The 25,861-nt window shown below is 49.6% G+C and overlaps 1 protein-coding gene across 1 annotated transcript; it reads left to right on the top strand.

Annotated features, from left to right (window-relative positions):
* The first annotated feature begins 5,156 nt into the window (after positions 1 to 5,156).
* On the top strand, positions 5,157 to 17,117 carry MFSD2A (MFSD2 lysolipid transporter A, lysophospholipid). The gene is made up of 14 exons (XM_052637676.1): positions 5,157 to 5,249; positions 6,709 to 6,840; positions 8,381 to 8,505; positions 12,301 to 12,424; positions 12,534 to 12,612; positions 12,868 to 13,010; positions 13,472 to 13,562; positions 13,668 to 13,789; positions 13,996 to 14,079; positions 14,832 to 14,915; positions 15,010 to 15,122; positions 15,569 to 15,712; positions 15,803 to 15,979; positions 17,054 to 17,117. The coding sequence occupies exons 1-14, from the start codon at positions 5,157 to 5,159 to the stop codon at positions 17,115 to 17,117; spliced, it is 1,575 nt and encodes a 524-aa protein (XP_052493636.1).
* The last annotated feature ends 8,744 nt before the right edge of the window (positions 17,118 to 25,861 follow it).

Genomic DNA, 25,861 nt, shown 5'->3' with positions numbered 1-25,861 from the left:
CGTGGGGTCACAGAGTCAGACACGACTAAGCAACTTCACTTTTCTTTCTTTCACTTTTCTTCTTTTGACTAGATGAAACTTTGTCGGGAAAGTACTGTCTGCTTTTTAATATGCTGTCTAGGCTTGTCATAGCTTTTCTTCCAAGGAGGAAGCATCTTTTAATTTCATGGCTGCAGTCATCATCTGCAGTGATTTTGGAGCCCAAGAAAATAAAGTCTCTCACTGTTTCCATTGTTTCCCGATCTATTTGCCATGAAGTGATGGGACTGGAGGTCATGATCTTCATTTTTTTAATGCTGAGTTTTAAGCCAGCTTTTTCACTCTCCTCTTTCAGTTTCATCAAGAGGCTCTTTAGTTCCTCTTCGTTTTCTGCCATAAGCACCAACCAAGGTATAAACTTACCAGTGGCTCTTGAGATAAGTATGGGCTTCCCTAATGGCTCAGACATTAAAGAATCTGCCTGCAATGCAGAAGACCTGAGTTCAATCCCTGGGTCAGGAAGATCCCCTGGAGGAAGGAATGGCTACCCATTCCAATATTCTTGCCTGGAGATCCCATGAACAGAAGAGCCTGGTCAGCTACAGTTCATGGGTTTGCAAGAGTAGGACATGCATGACTGAGTGACTAAACAGGAACTCATAAGTTGAGATAAGTATGTTTTAAAGCATGGGCTGGGCTCCTTTTTTCCAGAAGTCAGGGTGGTAGATCTGCCATTTAAGGACTAAAGAGATCTTACCACAGGATAACAGATTGTTGTTCTACTTGACAACCCTGGCACCTGACAACACCTTCACTTAGCAACAATCTTTTAGCCTGTCCCGGCAGCACCCCACTGGGTTAGAAAAACCATCTTGAACCACCAGATATAAATCTAGCCCCTAGCCATTTAAATCAAATTTTCTCCCCTCTGACTTAAATGATGTTATTTGGTGTGGTTTCACCACTCTAATCAATACTACTGATGATAGTGACTGTGGTGATGCTGATAATGATAACAAATATTTTTTAAAGGCAATCCACACTCTTTGTTTTCATTTATTTATTTTTTGAACGGAGTTAATAAGCTCTCTGGGGCATTTAAATTTTTAAAAAATTTTATTTATGTATTTTTTGGCCACGCTGGGCCTTTGTTGCTGCACACGGGCTTTCTCTAGTTGTAGGGAGAGGGCTTCTCATTGCAGTGGCTTCTCTTGCTGTGGAGCATGCACTCGAGGGCACGTGGACTTCACTAGTTGCAGCGTGTGGCTCAGTAGTTGTGGCACACGGGTTCAGTTGCTCCACAGCAAGTGGAATCTTCCCGGATCAGGGATTGAAGCCATGTCCCCTACTTTAGCAGGTGGATTCTTAACCACTGAACCACCAGGGATTTCTGCTTAAGTTCTTACTACAGGCCAAACACTGTTCTACGGACCCTACTTAATCCTCATGACTACACTGTGAGATATACAGAATTATTATCCTCATTTGACAGGTGAGAAAAGTGAGGCTCAAAGAGATTTTGTAATTTGCCCAGGAGTAAACTGTATGGTCAGAAAGATCTCCTGGAGAAGGAAACGGCAACCCACTGCAGTATATTTGCCTGGAAAATCTCACAGAGAAGCCCAGCGGGTTAGTCTATCGGGGTGCAAGAGTCCAAGACAACTGAACAACTGAGCTCACACACGCACAAACTGTATGGTAGAGATAGTCTATGAAGCCAGTGACCTGTCCTTCGAATCTTTGCATTTAACTCGGCTCCTCTGTCTCCAGAGAAGCTCAGGGGACCCAGCAGCATTCCCCAAAGGCCCTCAGGGGAGTACAGTAGGGTGTGAAGAAGCCCTTCAGGCTGGGCATGGCGCACTGTGAGGGCACAGACAAGTGGAAAGCAACAAGGGGAGCTCTGAAAGGTATTTGCCCTTGGCTGTGAGACTAGGCTACATCTAGAAAAGGTCAAGGATGGCCACAAGGGTAGTTTCATCACTGAGTGGGGAGCTGCCTTTCTGCTCCTCAGGGAGAAGCCCTTGTTCTCACTACTATCCTAGATGAAAAGAATGTTGCTGTGAAGAAAGGGTCCAGGTCTCTGCTCCAGGTTCCTGAGGCTAATGGAGCTGATAAAGTTGCCTTTTGCCCATCTTGGACTGGAGCCTCAGCAAAGCCCCTTGGGCTCCAGGCCTGGTGGTGAGGGGGAAAGAGGGGAGGAATGAGAACAGCCAAGACGGCCATGCAGGCACGTGGTCAGGACTGTGTGTAGCTGGAGGACAACATTTCTAAGCAACAAATTTACAGCCAAGCACATGGTCAGAAAAAGGGGCTTGACTCTGGGCGTGTAAAACCGGTCCCTGCTTTCCCTCCCTTAGTCTCAGATTCATCAACTACTCACTGATGTTGTGAGGAAATGAGATGGTATATACATAAAGCACTTAGCACCATGCTTGCCCAGCAATAATTGGGAGCTGTTGTAATTAGCTGGGCCCTAATTCAGTCAGTGGTGAAGAGTGTCTCTAGTGGAGCGTTGTGGGACTCTGTCCTGATCAACAGACCAGATGGTATAGTTGATGTGGAGAGGAGCAGCCTGTATCTAAAATTAGAGAGGGAGTAGGACTTCCTCCATTGGTCCGGTAGCTGGGATTCTACCTTCCAATGTAGGGGGCGCAGCCTCGATTCCTGACAGGGGAACTAGGGTCCTGCATGCCACATGCTGCAGCGAAAATTTAAAAAACAAAACAAAAACAGAAAAATAAACCGAAAGAGGGAGGAAACAGGAGGCAATAGAACCAGCACTGAAAACAATTTCAACAAGTGGAAATAAGCAAGAAGACACTGTTGTCCTGTGAGCTTCATGAAGGGGGAGACACTACACAAAGCAGAGGGTCGGGGAGAGACCTGACTTGACCCCAGTTCCAGTGAAAAGGATCTGAATAATTTAATTGACCACAACCTGATGGGAAATAGTCATGGGAGAGAAAGACTCCGAAGCCCAGCAGTCTTAGGCTGCATTAACAATGTGTCGTGTCCAGACTGCGGGAAATAATAGGCCTATTGTTCTCACTTGGTCAGGCCATATCTGGAATCTTACACTGCTACACTTTCAGACTGGAATCGGGCCAAGAGAGGGGAGGGGACCAGCCCAGCCTTGGCTCCCAGGCATTTGTGCTAAGCACTTCCCCTGCATTTTCTGGTTTCATACTCAAAACAGGTAGTCATTTAATATCTCTACCTTATAAATGTAGGACAGTTAACTGGGTTGCCCAGGATCAATCACACAGCTGGTAAATGAAGGAGCCTGGGGCTTTTCTGAATGGGCTCCCCCTGTGCTGTCCCTCAGGGAGACTGAGCAGGCATCACTGAATACATATTTAAGTTCCTACTATGAATCAGGCCCCCAGCTAGTCAGTGGGGATACAGGAGTGAAAAAGATGTGATTTTCACCTTCTGAGAGCTCAAGGTTTGACTGGGGTCTAAATCACGTCTGATGCAGTGTAATCCCCTAGCGCTGAAGATGTTAGGGCTGTGGACTCAAGCCCAGAGAGGGGCAGAGATACAAGAGCGTCACACAGCTCACGGCAGAGCCATGGGGGCCAGTCCAGGCCCTTTGCACCAATTCAGCTGCCTCATCTTGGCTCTCAGCAGTGGCCAAGATGGGGATTTTCTAGGGCAGATGAGGAAGCTTGGTGTGGCCATCACGGGGCCGCGAGACCTTATCTCTCCTGCTGGCAATAAGATTTTATGAAAGAAAAAAGAAGCCTGACACAGCAACCACAGACACAGGATTGAGGGGCCTTTGAGTAATCACTTCACTGGTCAGTGCCAGCTGGCACCCTCCTGGCCTCTTGAGTGTCTGGGAAGCCAGGAGTGATGGTGACACAAGGGACACACTGGTGGTAAAAGACTGTTTTCTGACATCTGTCTGGCCTCCCATCTTCTTTCTTTCTTTTTCTTTTGGCCAGACCCCAAGGCTTTGCAGGATCTTAATTCTCCACCAGTGATGGAGCGCCCTCAGAGTCGTAACCTCTGAACCGCCAGGGAATTCCCCTCCCACCTTCTTTCAAGGAGCAGATTATTCAGCACTCTTTCAAATCTTTCCTTGACTGTTTCAACTCAGGGCTTCCTATATCCCAGGGCTTCTTGTTGGGGAGACAGGTTCAGCCTTCTCATTTTTGCTAAGAGGGATAGCGTGGTGCTACGAAGAGGGAAGGCTTTGAAATGGGGCAAAACCTAGCCCTGGCTCTGCCACATCACAGCTATTTCACTTCTCTGAGTTTTCCTCCCCTTAGTTGCAAAACGGAGATAATAATAGTACCACCCTCACAGGGTGGTTAAAGGGCTGAAGGAGGTCATGTCAAGCCTGGAGGAAGTTCTCCATAAAACGCTGCTGTTACTATCATTGTGTGCTAATGGCTGTGGTCTCCACTCCTTTCCACAAAGTGGGGGTTTCTGCCCGAGGTGACGCGTTGCCTCTGTTGCCTGGTTACCTCAGCTTGTCTTTCTCCCCTATCATGAGGACCCCAAAGATGCCACTGTCCGTAAGAAGAAATAGTCCATCTTGGGGAAAGAGAGGGGCGTCGGTTAGGAAAGTGCCAGCGCTACATACTCCAGGTTTAGAGGAGAAGGAGACTCGACTTGACTGCGGACGTTAAAGGGGGGCAGTGGGCTTTGGAGCCCCTACTTTTCCTGGACCTGCGGGTCCGAGGTCATGAGGTGTAGATCTCGCTCTGGGAGAACTCACTCTGGGCGTCCGTGGGCAGGTCACTTTTAGCCTTGGGCTTCAGTTTCCTCGTGCGTGTCAGGTGGGTCTCCAGGCCTTCCCCCGAGGTTCCGCGGAGCAAGCGCAGCCGGATACGGGTTCCGGACTAGAGAACGTGGCTGGATGGCACCAGCTAGCTGGCCGGGTGGTTTGGGCAGGCGGGAGGACCGGCGGGCTCCAGGATTGGCTGGAGGCGGGGTAGCAAAGCTCCGGGATTGGCCAGATCAGAGAGGGCTGGACGAACCTTTAAGAGGCGCGGGGGGCGTGCAAGGGAGTGAGTGTTTCGCCTAGCCGCCTGCCGGCTTAACTTCTGTACGGCGACCGAAGTGGCGGCGGCGGCTACAACTACAACGCGAGCCCGGGCGGAGCGGAGGCCCGCGGAGCAGAGGAGCATCCCGGCCTCCCGGTCCCCGGGCGGCGTGGCCCGCGGGTCATGGCCAAAGGAGAGGGCGCCGAGAGCGGCTCCGCCGCGGGACTTCTGCCCACCGGTATCCTCCAAGCCGGTGAACGCCCGGTCCAGGTGAAGGTGAGGTCCCCGCAACCCTAGGTGGAGGGTCTGGGATGGGGGGCCAGGATGAGATGGGGGCGTCGCGGGATAAGCCTGGTTCTGGGACACACTGGGCTAAGCCGGGGACAGAAGAACTCAGAGGTAGGAGAAAGCTCTGGGGGTGCCCTGGAGGCGGGGAGTGATGGAAAAGGTTTGTAGGCGCCAGGCCCCCATTTTGCCCACCCCAGCTCTGGGCATTTCTGGAGAGCAGCCTTTCAGGCAGCTCCACGTGGTACCCGGCTCTGCCTAGTAGGTTTCCGTTCCTCTGTGATCAGCCGCTTAAGTTTGCTGCCCCAAACGGCAGGGAGACCCCAGAAATCTGGGAAACCCACCTTGGTCCCCCGACTCTCATCTGCCTACGCCCCACCCCCACATCCTACGCTAGCTTCTCAACTCTTCGGCGAGGGCGGATCAAGTTCATTCATAAAACAAGAGCTCTGCTCTTAAAGGAGCCGCATCCGGTAAGCTCTGTGTGAGTGTAGGTATCGGCCCGCGCGTACACTTTGCGCTTTGCCTGTCTTGACTTTCGGCCCCATTCCCAGCTCTCTGGACGAAATGAAGGACCCAGTGACATCAGGCGGCCCCAGAGAGGGATCCCAGGCAATATATCTGCCTGGGAGGAGACTGCCTTTTCATTTTAATTTTATTAACCGATCTTTGGAAGGAGCCTGGGTAAGCAATTAATGCTGCTGCAATGTATGAGTAATCTACTTTCCCTGGGCAACCTTAACCTCCCTAGTGCCCCACCCAGAGAGGGCCCAACCCAGCACCTAGAGGCCTTCCTACCCTACTATTCCCCAGTCCTCACAACAAGATCCCCTGGGCACTGGGGGAGGGGGACAGGGAGAGGGAGGGTAGGACATCTCCTGGGTTTGCCTGAAGTTCTGGCTGCCTCCAGGGGCCAGGGAGGCTCTGGGACAGATGGAAGGAACAGCTGTGCCTGCAGCCAACTGGGCTGGGTCCTTAAAGATCTCTAGAGCTCTCACCCAGTAGGCAGGTGGGTTCTACCCTCTGAACCATGGCAGGAGCTGGGCCTGGGCTTACGCAGCTTTTGGCAGCAAGAGGATTTTCAGGTTGTGGCAGTTGGTGCCAGGTGGGGACAGGTTCACTGCTGGAGCATACTCCCCCTTCAACTTGGAAAGAAACATGACTGAGGCCTTGGGGGGAGTCATTAAGGGATGGTGCACTGATTAAGGCTCTGGGGTTGGGGTGAGGTGGCTTAGGGGCTGCTTCTTCAGTATGAATTCGCCTTTTCCAGATTTTTAAAAACAGAAGACCTCTCTTTTCTTGTGAGAAGTGAGCTCTCCCTGGGTGGTAACAGGGCAAGGCAGACTTATCCTTCCTGGCAGAGTTGGTTAGAGGGATGGTCCTGGCTCTGGAAAGTTCTAGAATGTGGGCCAGTCTCGTGGGTCTCTTCATTCTTTCCTCTTATTCCCAGAAGGAACCAAAGAAGAAAAAACAGTTGTCCATTTGCAACAAACTTTGCTATGCAGTTGGGGGAGCCCCATACCAGGTGACGGGATGTGCCCTGGGGTTCTTCCTGCAGATCTACCTGTTGGATGTAGCTCAGGTGAGTAAGCTGAACTCCCTAGGGTTCCTACATCATCCCAAGGTGGGAGAGACAACGGACTCTAGGCTAGGGTTTTTTTCCTCAACTGGGAAATGGGACTAGGCACCCCTACACTTCTGCCTCTCAGGGTCACAGTGGATTAGAAATAAGGCTTTGGAGAGTATCCAGAAGGGGAGTCTCTCAGCCCCAGGAGTCTTACTTAGCTGGCAAGGTCAGGCAACTCCTCCTTGCCTGGCAAGAGCAACAGAGCCTGGAGGGGTAGGCAATGGTGTGAGAGAATAAAGCCCGCTGTGACGTTCTTAGAAGAGACTGGTACACCATGTCCCCAGCTGGACGGCAGTCAGCTAGCTTGGCTCAGGGGTTGGTGGATGTTGTCAGGCCTGTGGACGAGGTGCATCCCACCTTCACCTAAGGAGCAGAGGCGTGCAAGTGGACAGAGGGGGCCTCACAGGGTACTTAGGGTGTCACAGGGCTCCTCGGCCAGCAGCCTGGCATCCTGAGAATTCACCTTGTCTGGTGCAAGAGTAGGAGGCCAGACTGCCAAGGCTTTCAGGGTGCACACACCGGCTGCCTTTTGCATGTAACTTCTGACTTTGCAAACAAGGCATCTTAGTGGTGTTTACTTACAGATGGCGAACCCTGAGCCCCAGAAAGGACAAATGACTCCCTTTAAGTGGCTAGTTTTCAAGCAACTCCCATGCCCTGGGTCCTAAGTTGGGTGGAAACATGACTAACCCCCTGTCAAAACGTAAAAAGTTAGAAAAGTCAGATGAGGAAAGTCCTCTCCATCTTCTTGGAGTGATAGTAATAGTGATAGTTATAGCAGAGCCTTGATGAATGAAAAGAGTCCAGAAAAATTGTCTGTAAGCCGAGAAGTTCTGGAGGCAGAGGTATAACTTTACTGGGTAGTGATAGTGACAGCCTACTTTCTTGACATTTTTTTCTATTTAATCCTTTTTCCACATCCAAGATAGAGCTCGACCCTGTAAGACAGGGATCATAACACCATTATACAGATGGGAAAACTGAGGGCCACTGTGGTGACCCAGCAAGTGCTATCTCTGCACTGGGTCTTAGTTACACTTAGCTGCAGCATGTGGGATCTTATTCTCCCTCCAGGAATCAAACCTGGGCCCCCTGCATTGTGAGCATAGAGTGTTAGCCACTAGACCACTAGGGAAGTCCCTCAGATGCTTGTTCTGGCATCAGGTGGTTAGGGGCTTGTGAGAGGGAGATAAAGAAATGCAATCTGGATTCATTCTAAATGATGAGTTTTCAAGGGCAGTGGAGGGGAGGACAGAAGGGGGCGGATCTGGCAAAGTTTCTCAGGAGACACACAGTACCACTGCTAATGGGGAACTGTTGTTGTCATTATTAATAAGGCAAGTAATGATGCTTGAGGCCTGGGTAGGAGCAGTACAGGGTCCTAATGGCCTGGCTGAAGTGAGGAGGGAGCCCTGCTTTTGCCCGTCAGTGAGGGTTGAGGTTGCCCGTCAGATGAAGGAAGAGGGAGTCATCTTTTTCCTGTTACTCATCCCAGGTGGATCCTTTCTCTGCTTCCATCATCCTGTTCGTGGGCCGAGCTTGGGATGCCATCACAGACCCCCTGGTGGGCTTTTGCATTAGCAAATCTCCCTGGACCCGTCTGGGCCGCCTCATGCCCTGGTGAGTAGAAGATGCTCCTTCAGGGTGGTAGAAGGCGGGGCCTCTGGTTTGTCATAGACTGGGAGGTGAGAAGAAGGGATGATGGCAAAAGCCTCAGCAGGGCCTTAGCTGGCTCAGTCATGGGCACTGGAACTCTTGCCAGTTCAGGCTGGTCTAGCTGTTAGACTGAGCAGATTCCCCTGTCTCAGGCCCCATTCCTCCCCAAGGTCCTTTCCCTCCATGAAACTGGAATTCTAACCTCTTCCACTCCATCACTTCCTATAGTGGCTGAAAGGTTACACTCTGGAGCCAGCCTGCCTCAGTTTTAATACCAACTTGACCACTTATAGCTGTACCACCTTGGGCAAGACATTTAACACCTCAGCCTCAAGTTCCTTCATTTGCACAGTGGAGATAATAATTATGTCTTCCTCACTGGGTTGTGGTGAAAATTAAATTTTGTAATATATAATGTACTTGGCTTCCCTGGTGGCTCAGACAGTAAAGAATCTGCCTGCAGTGCGGGAGATATGGGTTCGATCCCTGGGTTGGGAAGAGCCTCTGGAGAAGGGAATGGCAACCCACTCCAGTATTCTTGCCTGGGGAATTCCATGGACAGAGGAACCTGGTGAGCTACCATCCATAGGTTTGCAAAGAGTCGGACATGGCTGAGTGACTAATACACCCACTGAGCATAATATGTACTTAGAACAGTGCCTTTCACACATTAAGTAATATATAACTGGGAACCCCTGCAGAGTGGCTCCTGGAGGTGGGGTACGGGTGGATGATAAAACCGAGAATGGGAGTGTATAACCTCTGGCTTCTTGGACCCTGAGAACAACCTTTTCCTTTGATACAAAGCCTACACTCCTCAGCTTCAGACTGTGGGGCAGGGTTGGGGGAGGTGGTGCCACAGATCAGACGGCAGAGGCAGGCACAAGGGACAGGCGAACAGGCCGGAGCTCTGGTTCCCTCCAGGACATCCTGCTTGGTGGTTGGGGGGGAGGAGGACATACCCCTTTCATCTCTGGCCCATCCAGGCTCAAGTGGGCGCCTTCCTGCCCCAGGGGCGCTCATACCTGGTCTCCGGCCTTCAAGGCCTTCAAAGCTCTTCCCACAGTCCCTGCCCCCCCACCACAGCTTCCTTTCCCACGAGGCCCCCCTCCCTCCGAAATCCCGCCAGCCCCTGGCGAAGGCCCAGGTTGAGGCCTTTGATCCAGGCTTCGGGGCCAGGGGACAGGAGAGCCTGCCTTACCTGCGCAGGATGCTGGGGCTCCCAGGGAGCCGGCCCCAGGGGCCCTATACCCGCCTGTACCCGCAGCCCCTTGTACCCGCCTCCCTGGCAGCCGGTGGGGGGCGGGGCCCTGCTGCCACATCTCCTCATGAGGCACAGCCAATGGCAGGCAGCCGCTCGGGCCAGCCCGAGGCAGCAGTAACCCGGGTTACTTTCAGTCACATTTGGTTCCTCAGCTTCCTCAGCGCGGCCGGCCGATGGGAGTATTTTGGCGAGGGCTGCCAGAGGAGCCCTTGTTCTGGGAGGATTGGGGAGGGGAGGGGAGGGGTGGGGTGGGGCGAGGCAGGGGGCGGGGAGGAAGCCCTCCCTGTGGGAGGTAGGATCTGAGGCCACCTTGCCTGCCTGGGCAGGTGTGGCAGCCGGCTTGGTGAAGTAGCTGAGGGCCCTTCGGGCTGGTTTCTGATTTGATGCATGTCTCTGGACGTGTCCTCAGCTGTCTGGGTGGGACCTCCTGGCAGTATCTCTCTGAGTGGTCCCCCACCCCCGTCTGAGTGCGTCCCGAAGGCTGCCATGAATACATGTGACCCAACTCTCCGTCCATACCTGTTAGGAGCCGGGAGCCCTTCTCCTTCCAGTGTAAGAAGAGGCTGGGCCTTCCAGGGGTTCCTGAGCGCTGGGACGCCCCTCTCCTCCTAGGCCTCAGATCAGCCCCTGCCCTCAGTCATTTACGTCTTCCTTTTCAGACCAGGAAGACTTTGGCAAACACTTTCCTGGAGTTCCCAAGGCTGTCCAGTGAGGGGCAGGGTGTCGGCAGGGCCACGTGGGAAATGCGGCAGGGCTGGACCTGAGGTTGGAGTCTCAGCCCAGGGCTTTGCAGCTCCTGAAGTCTCCTGCTGGGCTTTCCTGGCGTGATAATCACAGCACGCACTGTGTCCCAAGCTCTGTTCTACATTTTAATATTAACTACTTCAACCCAGTGAGGCAGAGCCCAAGTCCTTACAGTGGCCTGTAGAGCCCTGGTATCCCATTTCCTCTCCAAGCTCATCTCCTGAGCACCCTTGCCTCGCAAGCTCTGCAAGGCCAACTCCCTCTCATCTTGGCACAGAGGTCACCTTCTCTATGAGGGCAACTTTGGCCACTTGGCTATGGATTGTATCCCTATACTCTTAATCCCCTTCAGCCTGCTTTCTATTTTCCACAGCACTTAATTACTATCTAATACGTTATGTAGCTTTTGTGTATGTGTGGATAAAATACACCCTTTAAGAATTTGTAAATTGACCATTTTAGCCATTTTCGAGTGTACAATCCAGTGGCATTAAGTATGGTCACACTGTTGCACGACCATCTCCAGAACTTTTTCCAAACTGAAGCTCTGCACCCATTAAACAGTCTTCATTCCTTCTTCCCCTCTAGCCCCTGGCAACCAACTGTCTTCCGTCTGTGAATCTGACTCACACCAGATTTGTCTTTCTGTGTTACTTCTGGGTTTATATTGTAGCATGTCTCAGAATTTCATCCCTTTTTAAGGCTGGATAGTACCTATCTTATGTGTATTTTTTTGTTTGCCAATGAGCGTGGAATGTCATGAGGGCAGTGACTTGTCTGTTTTGTTTCCTGATACATTAGAATAGCGCTCAGCTCAGCGTTAGCACTTGACTATTTCTTGAGTAAATGTTGAAGGTGAGGTAGGTGTTCTTACTACTCTCATTTTACAGATGAGAAAATGAGTCTCAGAGAAGTTAAATAACTTGCCCAAGACCAAGGTATTAATCGTTAGTAGTAGAGCCAGAACTGGATCCCTGAATTTTGGTCCCTTCTTCTAACCACGGGTCTTGGTTCTCAGCTGCCTTTCTTTTTTTCTTTCTGAAGATTTTATTTATTTTATGTTTGGCAGCACTGGGTCTTGGGTGCTGCACACAGGCGTTCTCCAGCTGCAGTGAACAGGGACCTCTTTCTAGCTGCAGTTCCTGGGCTTCTCACGGTGGTGGGCTTGCTTCTCTTGTTGCGGAGCACAGGCGCAGTAGTGGGCCATGGGTTCTGTTGCTCTGCGGCATGTGGGATCTTTCTGGACCATGGGATTCACATGTGGGGAGGCAGACCTTTGCCACCCCCAACCCCGCTTATGGTTATTTCACGGGGCCCAGTCCTCCCTTGTGGCTGCCGCAGAAGGAAATCTTCCCTTGAAGTTGGCCTCCCTTCACCCTGTGTGTACACACAATGGTGAGAACCCCAGCACTGGGGCTGCTCCTTCTCCCCAAAGTCTCAGCCTCCATTCTCATCCCCCAGCCCATAGAAAGCCCCTGTCTCTAGAGCCTTAACCCCTGGGGAGAGACAGTCAAGACTCGGGAGGGTCTGACCTGCTGCTCCATGCTCGGGACTGTAGGCCAGAACCCTGTCTCAGTCTGCCCTTCCAGGGTTGGCCATCAGTACCTTCCAGAGACCCTGGGGTGGGTGGATCCAGAGGGAGGAATTTTCTTCCCACCGGGCACCTTGTGGGGCTGCTGAAGAGTCCAGGCCAGGCTGGAATCCTGGGGTTTTGGCATCCAGCCCCCCACTCAGACTCTCCCCTTCCTCAGGATCACCTTCTCCACACCCCTGGCCATCATCGCCTACTTCCTCATCTGGTTCGTGCCCGACTTCCACCAGGGCCAGACCCTGTGGTACTTGCTTTTCTACTGCCTCTTTGAAACACTGGTCACGGTGAGTGTGGGCAGCGGGAAGGAAGTCCCTGGGGCCTCCGGGGTTGGTGCCCAAAGCCACATCTGTCTGTCCATCGTCTGACTGGCCGAGGGCCTCTCTTCCATGCCAGTGTTTCCACGTTCCCTACTCAGCTCTCACCATGTTCATCAGCACGGAGCAGAGTGAGCGCGATTCTGCCACTGCCTATCGTAAGTTTCCCCAGCCCACTGATCCCACCCACCAGGGACCGAGGGTCTGCCACTCCTTGACTCTCCTCCCATGTTTCTTCCCTTATGGGCTCAGCTCTCTGCTCTTGGGAGAAGGTGTGAAACCATACTAAAAAATAACTGATTGTTCTCTTGAGACCAGAGAGGTACAAGGACCAGGCAGAGCTAGCCATCTGACCTTCCTGAGGGCCCACAAGCCTTGCGGCCCTTCCAAAGGACTTCTTTTTTTCTGCTCAGGGATGACCGTGGAGGTATTAGGTACAGTGCTGGGCACAGCAATCCAGGGGCAGATCGTGGGCCAAGCAGATTCGCCTTGTATCCCGGATGGCAATGCTTCTACAGTCAATCGCACGCAGAGCTCCACTTCGATCAAAGAAACAGTGAGTCCTTGGCAGGGCAGGGATGCGGGAAGATGAGGAATGATGGGGTGGTTTGCAGTTATCCTCAGAATAGTAATAATGGCTAGTGTTGGTAATTTGTTGGGCATTTGTTACATACAGTTTTAATATGCCCACTTTGCAGATAAGGCAACTGATGCACTGAGAGGCTAAATAATTTGTCCAATGTAATATAGCTAGTGAGTTGCAGAAACTAGCTTTCGGAAGATTTGAACTGTGGGCTTTCAGACTCCACATCCTGGCCTCCTTAGAGTTTTGTTCATCTGGGCTTGTTCCAGCCTTGGGAAGCAGCAGTAGGCCCAGGATAACTTTCCCATTTCACAGGTGGAGACAGAGAGGCCCCCAGAGAAGGGACTGATCCAGGGTCATTGAGTAGAGCTGCTGGGCGCTGGGATGAAATGGGACTGACTGTGTCCCTATGTGATCTTTACCTGCTTTAACAGCAAAATGCATACCTGCTGGCGGCAGGAGTCATCGCCTCCATCTATGTCATCTGTGCGGTCATCCTGACCCTGGGCGTGCGGGAACAGAGAGGTGAGGGGTGCAGACCCCACTGTGGGCCAGTTTTTGTCCCTCTGCCTGGGCTTCAGACTCTGGGAGGGGCCTCTGCTCCTGCTCACTGTCCCCTCTGGCCCCCAGAATCCTACGAGACTCAGCAGACCAAGCAGATGCCCTTCTTTCGGGGCCTCCGGCTGGTCATGAGCCATGGGCCGTACATCAAGCTCATCGCCGGCTTCCTCTTCACCTCCTTGGCTTTCATGGTGAGTGGGGCTCTGATACGCTCAGCCTGATGGGGGAGTGCAATAGGGGATGGGATAGGCCTTAGAATGGGACAGGGCCTGAGGGACAGGTGGAATGGGGGTGGGGTGAGCAGAGGTCCCCTGAGCACGCGAAGAGTCTTCGAGGCTCAGCTCCATCATCACCTGTTTCTTTGCCTTTTTTCCTGCTACGCCGTCCTGGCCCCCAGCTGGTGGAGGGGAACTTTGCCTTGTTTTGTACCTACACCTTGGGCTTTCGGAACGAATTCCAGAATCTGCTCCTGGCAATCATGGTGCGTGTGGGGCCCTGAGGGTGGCTGAAGGGGCTTAGGCTGTGAGATGGTTCTTTGGATAGCCAGAGGATGTTTCCCAGACTGGCCCAAGATCATGAGCGATGAGGGAGGCTCCTCAGAATGTTTGGATCTGACCTACAATGGCTTAAGTAGGACTATGAAAGAAAGAGTTTGGGTACATATATCAAATCTTTATTGGGATTTCCCTGGTGGTCCAGTGGCTAAGACTCCACATTCCCAATGCAGGGGGCCTGGGTTCAATCCCTGGCCAGGGAACTAGCTCCCACATGCTGCCACTGAAGATCCTGTAACTAAGAGTTTGCATGCTGCAACTGTGGGGGGAAAAAAAAGATCCCACATGCTGCAACTCAGACCTGGTACAGCCAAATAAATATTTTAAAAATATCTTTATATTGTACACCTTGAACTAGTAACTAGTATAATGTTCTTGTCAATTATATCTCAGTAACACTGGGGAAAAAAGAAAGGATTGGGGTTAGATGTTCAAGTAGAAAGCATAGTGAAAGCAAAGACGTGGAGGCCAGAACTCGGAGTTCTGCGCTCAGAGGGCAGCAGATAAGATCAGGACTTTGTCCCAGCTCCTTGAAGAGCCATCAGCTGCCGTGGAGCAATCCAGGTGATGGCATCTGGCTGCTCCTGGTCAGGGCTAGCAGCACCTTTGGAGTCCTAGGAAGGGCAAGAGGGATTCCAGGGCTCTAACCCACTTCCTTCACCCCTTTGCCCCTCCATAGTTCTCAGCCACAGTCACCATCCCCATCTGGCAGTGGTTCCTAACCCGGTTTGGCAAAAAGACAGCTGTATACATTGGAATCTCGGTGAGTGGAACTGAAGGGGTAGGGCCTGGGCTGGCCTGGAAATTACTGCTGGGAGCCTCCCAGCTGACTCATCTTCCTACACCCACTCTCCTAGTCAGCAGTGCCATTTCTCATCTTGGTGGCCCTCATGGAGAGTAACCTGATTGTCACATACGTGGTGGCTGTGGCAGCCGGCATCAGTGTTGCAGCTGCCTTCTTACTACCGTGGTAAGTGTGTGTATATATATATATATATATGCCCACCTTGGTATGTTCCCCAGCCTCCCAGCTCCCCAGTTCAGAAACTCCTGAGGGAGAATCTGTGGGGACTTGTCTTTCTGCAGGTCCCGGGTGGGAGTGGGGCAGGTCCTCCCAGTACAACTGTACAGATTGTGAACTGCTTGAGCACACCTAGTCAGGATGGGAAATGGGGCTTCAAACCCTGTACTTGACTTGCCCAGCTGAGCAGCTACATGTGTGGCTACTTCATCTCAGAGGAAGAGGCCTTCTTTTTTGATTCACATGCAGTTGCCATGTCGTCACTGAACTGTGTGTGTGTACTGTAGAACCGCCAGCTCCCAGAGGAGCGCTTTATTGACCTGGACCACACGGGCTAGTGGAGGCCTGGGGTTGCTAGGTGGGAGGGTGCTCACGGCTGCCCCCACTGTGTGCAGGTCCATGCTGCCCGACGTCATTGATGACTTCCACCTGAAGCAGCCCCACATCCACGGGACCGAGCCCATCTTCTTCTCCTTCTACGTCTTCTTCACCAAGTTTGCCTCTGGAGTCTCTCTGGGCATCTCCACCCTCAGTCTGGAGTGAGTGGGGTGGGGGTCTGGGTAATGCTGGGCAGGGGCAGGCCCCAGGTGCCCCCTCCTCACCACTCCCCTAACCACTGGGCCTCACAGCTTCACTGGGTACCAGACCCGTGGCTGCTCCCAGCCAGCACGTGTCAAGTTCACGCTGAAGATGCTGGTGACCGTGGCTCCCATAGTCCTCATCCTCATGGGCCTGCTGCTCTTCAAGCTGTACCCCATTGACGAGGAGAAGCGGCGGCAGAACAAGAAGGCCCTGCAGGCTCTGAGGTGAGTGGGCAAGGGATGGTTGGCAGACAAAAGGGCAGCATGCAGTCTAAGCCCTTGAAAAGCGCCTCCTGGAGAAGCCAAGCTCAGATCTGCCTCCCACACACCTTCCCCTCCACCGCTCCTCTGCCCTTCCCTTCTGCCAATGCATCACAATGGCAGTTGATGTATCTTTTTTTTTTTTTTTTACCTATTTTACTTTTTAAAAATATTTGTTTATTTGGCTGCATCGAGTCTCTGTTGCAGCACCCAGAATCTTGGCTGCAGCATGCAGGCTGCTCTAGTCATGGCATGCGGCCTTTCTAGCTGCACTGTGCGGGCTTAGTTGCCCCTCAGCATGTGGGATCTTAGCTCCTCAACTAGGGATCGAACTGATGAGTCTCCAGATGCCAGGAAGGGAGCTAAAGACCACATTCCCTTGCATTGGAGGGTGGATTCTTAACCACTGGACCACTGGGGAAGTCTCCTAGTTAATGTTTCTTGAGCCCTTTGCTGTCTGCTTATGCTGAGTGGTTTTACGTTCATTCATTCAATAAGTACGTATATGGGAAGCCTGTGTGTCAGGCCTTGGTCTAGTGAATGATACAAACAAAAGTCCCTGTCACCTAAGGGGGTTTACATTTTAGAGAGTGTATCCATGATCTCCTGTAGTCATCTTAATAGCCTTGGGCGTCAGAGATTCCTGTGATTCTCACTCAGCAGATGAAGAAACTGAGGGTGATAAGGGGCAGACCTGGGGTTTGAGCCCCTGTATTCTAACTCCAGAGCCCACACTCTTCACAGCTCTCCTGGCATGCAGGACCTCGGTGTGAAGACCAGAGAGCTGGGTGGAGTGAGTTATGCCAGCTCATCAACCCGCCCAGGCCAGGATGTAGTACCAGAGTTTGGGGTGCCTTGAGGGCAGCAGGAACAGTGAACAAACCTAGCAGTAGTTTCTGGGCTGAGAGTGGGAGTGAACACTGTCCTGTGATTTAGACTAAACTGGCAGTCAGCTAAGCCTGCAGAGCCAAGATCCCTCGGGGAACAAGCAGGTGAGTAAGGATGCTTCCTCCAACCAGTCTCCTCTGGTTCTTGCAGGGAAGAGGCCAGCAGCTCAGGCTGCTCTGACACAGACTCTACAGAACTGGCCAGCATCCTCTAGTGCCTACTGGATGGCCCGAAGCCGCTATATACAGGGCCTGGGTCACCAGGCCAGACGAGGAATCGAGGCCTGCTTGCCTGCTCCCTGAATAGCTGGTCTCCAGATGCCAGGAAGGGAGCTAAAGACGTCATAGTAAGCGACCCAGGACACCTCCTGTGCCTATCATGGGGCGGGCATCAGCCGCCAGCCTCCCTGTGACCACCCTGGGGGCCAAAACCAGGGACTGCTACTGTGAATATGCCAAGGACTGATTGGGCCTAGCCTGGAACACTAATGTAGAAACGTTGTATACAGAGACTAATTAATAACTTAATGACCATGTAAATAGCAGTGTGTATGTATATATATGTCTGTGAGCTATTAATGTTATTAATTTTCATAAAAGCTGGAAAACTGAGCTGCCTGTTTCTGCCTTTGTTCTCAGCAACTCACTGAGCCTTTCTGTTCCAGGATGCAGAGAGTGAGAGGGAGCCAGAATGTTGTGGAGACGTAACAACAGCATTGGCTAACATTTACTAAATACCTGTCTGTACCAGGCCCAGGTGTGGAAGTGTTCCTCTCACCTTGATGGTGTTCTCACTTAATCCTGGAAACCATTGTGCTGGGTCAGGACTGTCCTCATTTTATTTTATTAGTATTTTTAAATGTTTTGGCTATGTGGCATGTGGGATCTTAGTTCCCCAACCAGGGTTAGAATCCATGCCCTCTGCAGTGGGAGCACAGTCTTAACTACTGGACCACCAGGGAAGTCCCCTGTCCCCATTTTACAGATGAGGAAACTGAGCCTCACTATTGAGAGAAACTTGGCTAAACTCCCACAGCCAATAGAGATCTAACTGGAATAACATCCCAGGTGTGTGAGACTCCGGTATCTTAACCACTACCCACTGTACCCTGAGTCTGAGAACAACCAGCTTGCTCTGCTCAGGCCTGTGTGCCCTGCTTCCCACCCTGTGCGCTCTGCTTCCCGCCCTGTGCGTGCCTGAGCATGCAGGGCTGGCTCTGCAGGGGCAGATTCTGTGATTAGGACCCTGGGGGCCCGAGAGACCTGTGATTCTCTATCACTGATGACAGTAATGGAAGGCAAGTCTATGTGTTGGTTGAGGGGAAGGATCTCACAATTGGTGTCGGGGAGGAGGGTAGTGGGATAGGCCTAGTTTGTAGCATTTGCCTATTTCCAGAGTGTAAATATTCCCACTGTAGCCAATTTCAAGTTACCAGTGGTTGTTCTATCCTGAAAATTTCCTGAAATTTTAATAATTGGCCCTCGCAAGTTGGTAGGAGCTTGTCTTAGCAAGTCATTGCGTGTAACACATTCAGGCCAAGTTCCTCCTGCCAAAAAAAAAAAAAAAATCAAGAAAACAGCACTTGCAGGATTAGAGTCTGTGAGTCTAGCCCTTTATTTTATTGTTATTATTCATTTTTAAAAATTTTGTTTTCTTTTTTCATTTAGCCCTTTATTTTACGTAGATAGATAAATGAGGCCCAGAGAAGAGACATGGTTAAATTGTTTAAGCTTGGTTTCTACTTCGGGTTTGGGGCTCCATTTTTTTTTTTTTTTTAATTGGAGCTCCATTTACTGGATGAAGCTCTATACAACCACTTTTACAGGCACTGTTGCACACGCCTAATAAATATAAATTTCATTAATCCTCATAACTTTCCCATATTACAGATCAGGAAACTGAGGTGCAGAAAAATTAGCAAGTGGAGAATTTGATACTTGAACCCAGGCTATCTCACTATAGATGTGATGTGAAGTTGCTCAGTCATATCCGACTGTTTGCAATCCCATGAACTAGCCTACCAGGCTCCTCCGTCCGTGGGATTTTCTAGGCAAGAGTACTGAGTGGGTTGCCATTGCCTTCTCCAGAGGATCTTCCTGACCCAGGGATCGAATTCGGGTCTCCTGCATTGCAGGCAGACGCTTTACCATCTGAGCCGTCAGGGAAGTCATCTCACTCTAGGGCCTGTGTTCTTGAACCACTGCTTTAGGGTGTTATGTGAACCAATAGTTCTGCCACCACCAAGCCAGTTCCCACTGCTGCCTTTGGATCTGCTCTCAGGGTCAGAGGCTGCTCTGGTCCAGTCTCTACAGCTGGAGCATTCAAGGACTCCGGTTGCAAAGAGTTGCACACGACTGAGCTACTTCACTTCACTAACACCTCCCTTCTCCCTCCACTCTAATCAATAAGCACCAAATCCCATCTTTAAAACAGAAATTCCCTAAACCACCCAAGTTTGCTTCTTTCCCCCTCCCTGCAATAGCTTCCCAGGTTTTATTTTCTCTCACCTGGATGATTGTACCTGTGTCTTCACTGGCCTCGATTTTCTCAAACCATATCTAATTCCTTCTGCAAGCTATTTAAGATAACCAAGTAGCTCTCCAGGTTAGAAACTTGAGTCCCCATCATCAGATGGAAATGTTCTACCTGATCTTTTCAGTAACCCTTATCTCTAGCATCTTTTTAAAATGCAAATTTTAAAAAAGAGGGTTAAGTCATTTAGAACTTGACACTTGCTTGGTGGTTCAGATGATAAAGAATCTATCTGCAGTGTGGAGACCCAGGTTCCATCCCTAGGCTGGGAAGATCCCCTGGAAAGGGGACTGGCAACCCACTCCAGTATTCTTGCCTGAAGAATTCTAGGGACAGAGGAGGCTGGCCAACTACAGTCCGTGGGATTGCAAAGAGTTGGACACGACCGAGTGACTAACACATCTTCAGGAGAAAATCCAAGACCCCTGCCAACTTCCCAGCTCTAGGTTATATGCAGGCCACCTGCCTGGCCCTGGAACATACCTCTGACCTCTGGTACTCCAGCATGTCTTGGCTCCAGCGTGCCTCTCATAAGCTGTTCCTGCCTCCTGCATCTTTAGGGCAACTCTGGGAATCAATGCCCTCATCATGGCACCAGGCAAGGAGGGAAGGGGTGGGCTGTGTGGTGCCAAATTAATGAGCTAAGACTAATGAATTAATGAGCGAGGGCTTTGTCAGCTACACCCAACTCCCACTCACCGACTTCCCTGGTCTCAGTTTCCCCCAACTATACAATGAGGATTTGGAATTGAAAACCCTTGCCTCTCCAGTTTCATGTTCACAGAAAATTGCTCTCCTCAAAAACCCCTTCTGACTTTTGAGGCGGGATAGGTGGGGGAAGTGGGAAAGCAATTTGGGATCTCAGAGACGGCTTGGATCACTGGCTGCTCCACGTCTCTTCTGGACAGCTCCCACCTTGACTTGCTTCACACTTGGATCCAGCATCACTGTAAACCCTGCCTCTCCCTCCCTCTTCACTGTCAGCCAGGCCAACCACACACCCCTCCACAGACCCCTGCAAAGGACCAGGTGTGGCTTTGGCTCCACCTGCTGGAAGAAAGGGGAAATACCTTTTAACATAGCAAAGAAGGACTTCCAGAGCTATCACTGACTGGCTCTAGGACTCTGTTCTTTAGTCGCTAAGTCATGCCCACCTCTTTGCGACCCCATGGACTGCAGCACATCAGGCCTCCCTGTCCTTCACTGTCTCCCAGAGTTTGCTCAAACTCATGTCCATTGAGTCAGTGATGTCATCAAACCATCTCATCCTCCATTGCCCCCTTCTGCCCTCAGTCTTTCCCAGCATCAGGGTCTATTCCAATGAGTCGGCTCTTTGTATCAGGTGACCAAAATATTAGAGCTTCAGTTTCCGCATCAGCCTTTCCAGTGAATATTCAGGGCTGATTTCCTTTAGGATTGATTGGTTTGATCTCCTTGCTGTCCAAGGGGCTCTCAAGAGTCTTCTCTAGCACCACAGTTTGAAAACATCCTTTCTTTGGTGCTCAGCTTTCATTATGGTCCAACTCTCACATGCATACATGACTACGGGAAAAACCATAGCTTTGACTATATGGACCTTTGTTGGCAAAGTGATGTCTCTGCTTTTTAATACACTGTCTAGGTTTGTCACGGCTTTTCTTCTCTCTCAGTCGTGTTCGACTCTTTGCAACCCTGTGGACTGTAGCCTACCAGGCTTCTCTGTCCATGGGATTCTCCAGGCAAGAATACTGGAGTGGGTTGCCATTTCCTTTTCCAGGGGATCTTCCTGACCCAGAGATCGAACCTAGGTTTCCCGCATTGCAGGGAGACGCTTTAGCCTCTGAACCACCAGGGAAGCCCTTCCAAACAGCAAGCGTCTTATAATTTCATGCCTGTGGTCACTGTCCACAGTGATTCTAGGACCCTGGCTATCCATTTACACAGCAAGTATTTATAATGAGCCTACTATGTGTAATACATCGACTAGGCCCTAAGGATAGAGTGGTGAACAAAACAGAACTTTCATTCTTGGTGGGGCCAATGACAAACAAATGAACATGCAAATAAAGTAACTTCGGATTGCAGTAAGTGCCATGAAAGAAATAAGCAGTTTGCGCTAATAGAGGGCACTGATACAGAGGTCATTTTATTTTAAGATTTTTGAAGTGGACCATTTTAAAAGTCTTTATTGAATTTATTACAATATTGCTTCTGTTTTATGTTTGGGTTTTTTGGCCATAAGGCATGTGGGACCTTAACTCCCAGACCAGAGATCGAACCTGCACCCCCTGGATTAGAAGGTGAAATCTTAACCACTGGACTGATAGGGAAGTCTCAATTTTATTTTAAGTTTATTTAAAACAGGTGTTCAGGAAAGAATGTTCTGAGAGAGTGATGTTTGAATCGAATCACAAAGGAGGAGAATGAGCCAGACATTTGAAGAGCTTGGGGGAAAGCTTTGCAGGTAGAGGAGACAGCTAACATAAAAACCCTGGGGTAGGAAAGAGCTGGCGTATGTGAAAGACTGGAAGAGAACAGTACAGCCAGAAGGTCGTGAAGGAGAGGATAGGTGGTGTGAGCTGGGTTTGGAGAGGCATGCGGGGCCCTGCAGCCTACAGAGTTTCAATTTTATTTTTAAGAGCAGTCAAAAGTCATTGAAGAGGTTTAATCAGAAAATTGATTTACATTTTTAAAAAAGCGAAGGCAGACGCAGGTGGCACCAGGCTTTGTGAGCCATGTTAAGTGTTTTGGTCTTGATTCTAAGAGCAGACAGAAGCCACTGATGAGTCTTTTCAGTGGGGGAACCATGTGATAGATCAGGAGTTTAGACAGAAGCATCATCTGCTTTGTGGAGAGAAGACTGAAGACAGTGAAAGTGGAACAAGATGACTCATGAAGAGGCTGCTCTTTAGTGCTCCTGGGTAATGAAGAGCACCAGAGTGCCACTGGAAATAGAAGGAATAGTGGTACTGGTGGCAGTGGAGATAGAAGGCAGATTCGGCAGCTGATTGGCCTAGGAAGTTGGCAGAGGAATGGTGAGCGAGGGAAGGGAGAGAGAAATGAAGGCAATGCCTAGATTTCTAACTTAGGAAGCAGATGGCACTTCTGCTGGGTAATAGAGGGAACACTGGAGATGGAGCAAACTTGGGGACAAAACAAAAATTTGTCACCTGTTTGTATCACTTTCATATAAAAAGAAATAATGTTACTTTATATTAATATTAATAATATTACTTAGAAATTCCACTAAATCAGGAAAAGGATACACATGATCACCACTATTACTATCTAACGTTTCACTGGCGATATGAGCTGATGCAATTCGATAAAAAAAGAAATAAAAATTGGAAAGGAGTAGGTCAAGTTATCTTTATTTGTTGATGGCAGTTTTGTATTCCAGGAGAACCCAAGTGAATCAACTGAAAACCTAAACAAAAAAAGTCAGCAAGGAAATGTGTTATAAAATTAATATATGAAAATCAATACCCTTTACATATACAAACTGAAACAGTTAAAACTGCATCCTTTGACATGATGACCACTACCGTGTGTAGCTATTTGAATTTAAAAGAAAAAAAAAGGAATAAAAACAAAATTCAGTTTGTCAGTCCAACTGGTCACGTTTTAAGTTCTCGGTAGCCACATGTGCTTAGTGGCTACTGTATTCATATAATTATAGAACATACCCAACATGGCAGAAAGTTCTGTTGACCAGTGTTGAGTTGGAAGATATAATGAAAGAGAAGATCACACTCATGAGAGCGACAGAATACCTAGAAATAGGAAAGAAATAGCTCTATATCAAACCGCATGACGTGGGCACAGCCCCTCTGTCTAGACTTCTCTGTATTCCAGGTCACAGCCAAAGTCCCCTCTCTTTGAGAATTTTCCCAGACTCTATCTAACAGGCTGAGTCAGAGGTTCCTCTAGGATCCCCTAGTTAAACATACAGTTGATCCTCATTATTTGCCAATTCCATGTGTGTGAATTTCCTTACTTGCTAAAATTTATTAGCAACCCTAAGAAGGGAGGCAGGAGAGGGAAGAAGAAAGAAGCAGCAATGAGAGAATTGGTGGGGAGCCAGGGCAGGGTTAGGACTGGGTGTTTTGGATGAGATCCAGGGCCTCCCTCTTTTTCTCCAGGGAAGCTGTGCATGGCAGGGTGGGGCTCACAGCTCCAGGGCAATCAAGCAAGGGAACGATTGCTATGGCCTAAAACATTGTTCATTTTCCGGGGTGAGGCCCAAACCCTAAAGTGGCCCAGCCTTGAGTGAGCTCTGATTGCTCACTCATCCAGGAAATTACCTTCTGTCTGACAGAGATCCTGTTGAAAATGACCTGGGGTGGGTATACTAGGTCCCCGCTCCAAGCTGATCCAATATGGCCTGGATAGCTTGGAGGGAGTATGGGATATGCTGGAGTGATCTAGGTCAGAGAAGCAAGGAGGGCACAGGACTGCCTGCCCTTAGAGTGGTTCATCAGAGACAAGGGAAGAGGCCTGAAGTCCCTCTGTCTCCCACTGGAGTCACGGCAGTCACTCATCCCGGTACCTTCACCGTGCAGCCCATGCAGCCTCAAAGGATATCTATACTGAAGAGGGCAGGGAACCACCCAGGGTAGCCCCCAGGCTCAGAGAGGGTGGTGGAGTCACACAAGGTCACACAGCCAACCAAAACAGGCAGAGTGGAATCTAGCCCTCATTTCCCCACTTGGTATCATTTTTCTTTTCCCACCAAATGGTCACTTTCTTAAGGACCCAGACTCTTGTCCTGTATCAGTCCCTTCCCCTTTATTTCTACCAGGGCCAGATTCCTGAGCTAGTTTTCCAGCAGATGGGTTTGGTCTTTTCTGTTAACACCCAGGTGCTATGCAGTTCCACTCCCTGCTATTCCTTAAAGGGACCCAGACACAGGAGCCACAAAGGAAGAGACCCAGGTTGTCGAACCCAACTTCCACCTGTTGCTTGGACGCCCCTACAACATTCCTGCCTTATGGTTGGCTGGCTGCAGTTTGCTCACACATGCCATTGGCAGACAATTTATGATGGTTCAAGTTTGTCTGTTTTATTTGTAAAGAAAGAAAGTGAAAGTTGCTCAGTCATGTCCGACACTTTGTGACCCCATGGACTATACAGTCCATGGAATTCTCCAGGCCAGAATACTGGAGTGGGTAGCCTTTCCCTTCTCCAGGGGATCTTCCCAATCCAGGGATCGAATCCAGGTCTCTGGCATTGCAGGTGAATTCTGTACCAGCTGAGCCACAAGGGAACCCCAAGAATACTGGAGTGGGTAGCCTATCCCTTCTCCAGCAGATCTTCCTGACTCAGGAATTGAACCGGGGTCTCCTGCATTGCAGGCAGATTCTTTAGCAACTGCGCTCTCAGGGAAGCCCATTTTATTTGTAAAGAAAGGTGTTAAAAAAAGAGATTCCTCATCCTAATTGGAACTAGGTCCTTGTGGTTCGTCCCCATAAATCCACAAAACACAACCTCCCTCCATCCATTTCCTACTTAAGAGTCCATTTCTAGACTCTTTATTCTGTTTCAGTGATCATATTTGTCTATTGTTGCTCCAAAGTCTCCCTGTATTAATTATTATAGCTTTATAAATCTCAAAATCTTCCAACTTTTTGGAAGTTGATGAAAGTCTTCCAACTTTTTTTCAAGAGTTCTTGGATATTCTAGGTCCTTTAATTAGCATATAAATTTTGCTCTCACTTTATCAATTTATACACAATCACACACACACACACATACTATACATATGGAATTTTAATTGAATTGCACTGAACCTATAGACCAATTTGGAAAAAACTGATAACAATATTGAGTCTTCCAATTCATGAACATGGAACATCTGTCCATTTACTGAGGTTGTGTTTAATTTTTCTTTAGATAAGTCTTCTTTTTCGTTCTTGGCCATGAAGCTTGTGAGAGCTTAGTTCCCCGACCAGGGATTGAACTTGGGTCCTAGACAGGAAGACCACAAACTCCTAACCACTGGACCACCAGGGAATTTCCTCTTGAGATAAGTTTTATAGTTTTCAGTGTTGAGGTCTTGCACAACTTTGATAGATTTATTCCTAGGTATTTAATATTTTTCATGCAGTTAAAAATGGTATTGTTTTTTAAGTTTCGTTTTTCCAGTTGTTTCTTGCTAATTTGTAGAAATACATTTAAGTATATTGATCTTGTATCCAGTAGTCTTTTAAATTCACTTATTAATTCTAAGAAACCTTCACATATTTAATTAAAATTTTTTTTTCATCCATCTAATGTTCCAGCTGGTATTTTCATTATTTTAAAGCCCATGTTTTGACCATCATGCTTATATTTCTGACTCTCTTAAATATCCTGAATCCATTAACTTTCTAAGCTCTTTAGGACCTCCAGCCTATTGACCCTACCACCTTTTTATTGCCCTTCACCTTGCCTACTTACCTCTTGGGG

Source organism: Budorcas taxicolor, chromosome 3 (assembly GCF_023091745.1).
Source record: "Budorcas taxicolor isolate Tak-1 chromosome 3, Takin1.1, whole genome shotgun sequence".
Classification (NCBI taxonomy): domain Eukaryota; kingdom Metazoa; phylum Chordata; class Mammalia; order Artiodactyla; family Bovidae; genus Budorcas; species Budorcas taxicolor.
Note: the sequence above shows the minus strand (reverse complement) of the source record. Positions and strands in the feature narration are given on the sequence as shown.

Coding starts and splice junctions, on each gene's coding strand:
- MFSD2A (XM_052637676.1), top strand. CDS start 5,157: ATGGCCAAAGGAGAGGGCGCCGAGAGCGGCTCCGCCGCGGGACTTCTG. Junction 13,790..13,995: donor TCACCTCCTTGGCTTTCATG/GTGAGTGGGGCT, acceptor CCTGGCCCCCAG/CTGGTGGAGGGGAACTTTGC. Junction 14,916..15,009: donor CTGTATACATTGGAATCTCG/GTGAGTGGAACT, acceptor CCACTCTCCTAG/TCAGCAGTGCCATTTCTCAT.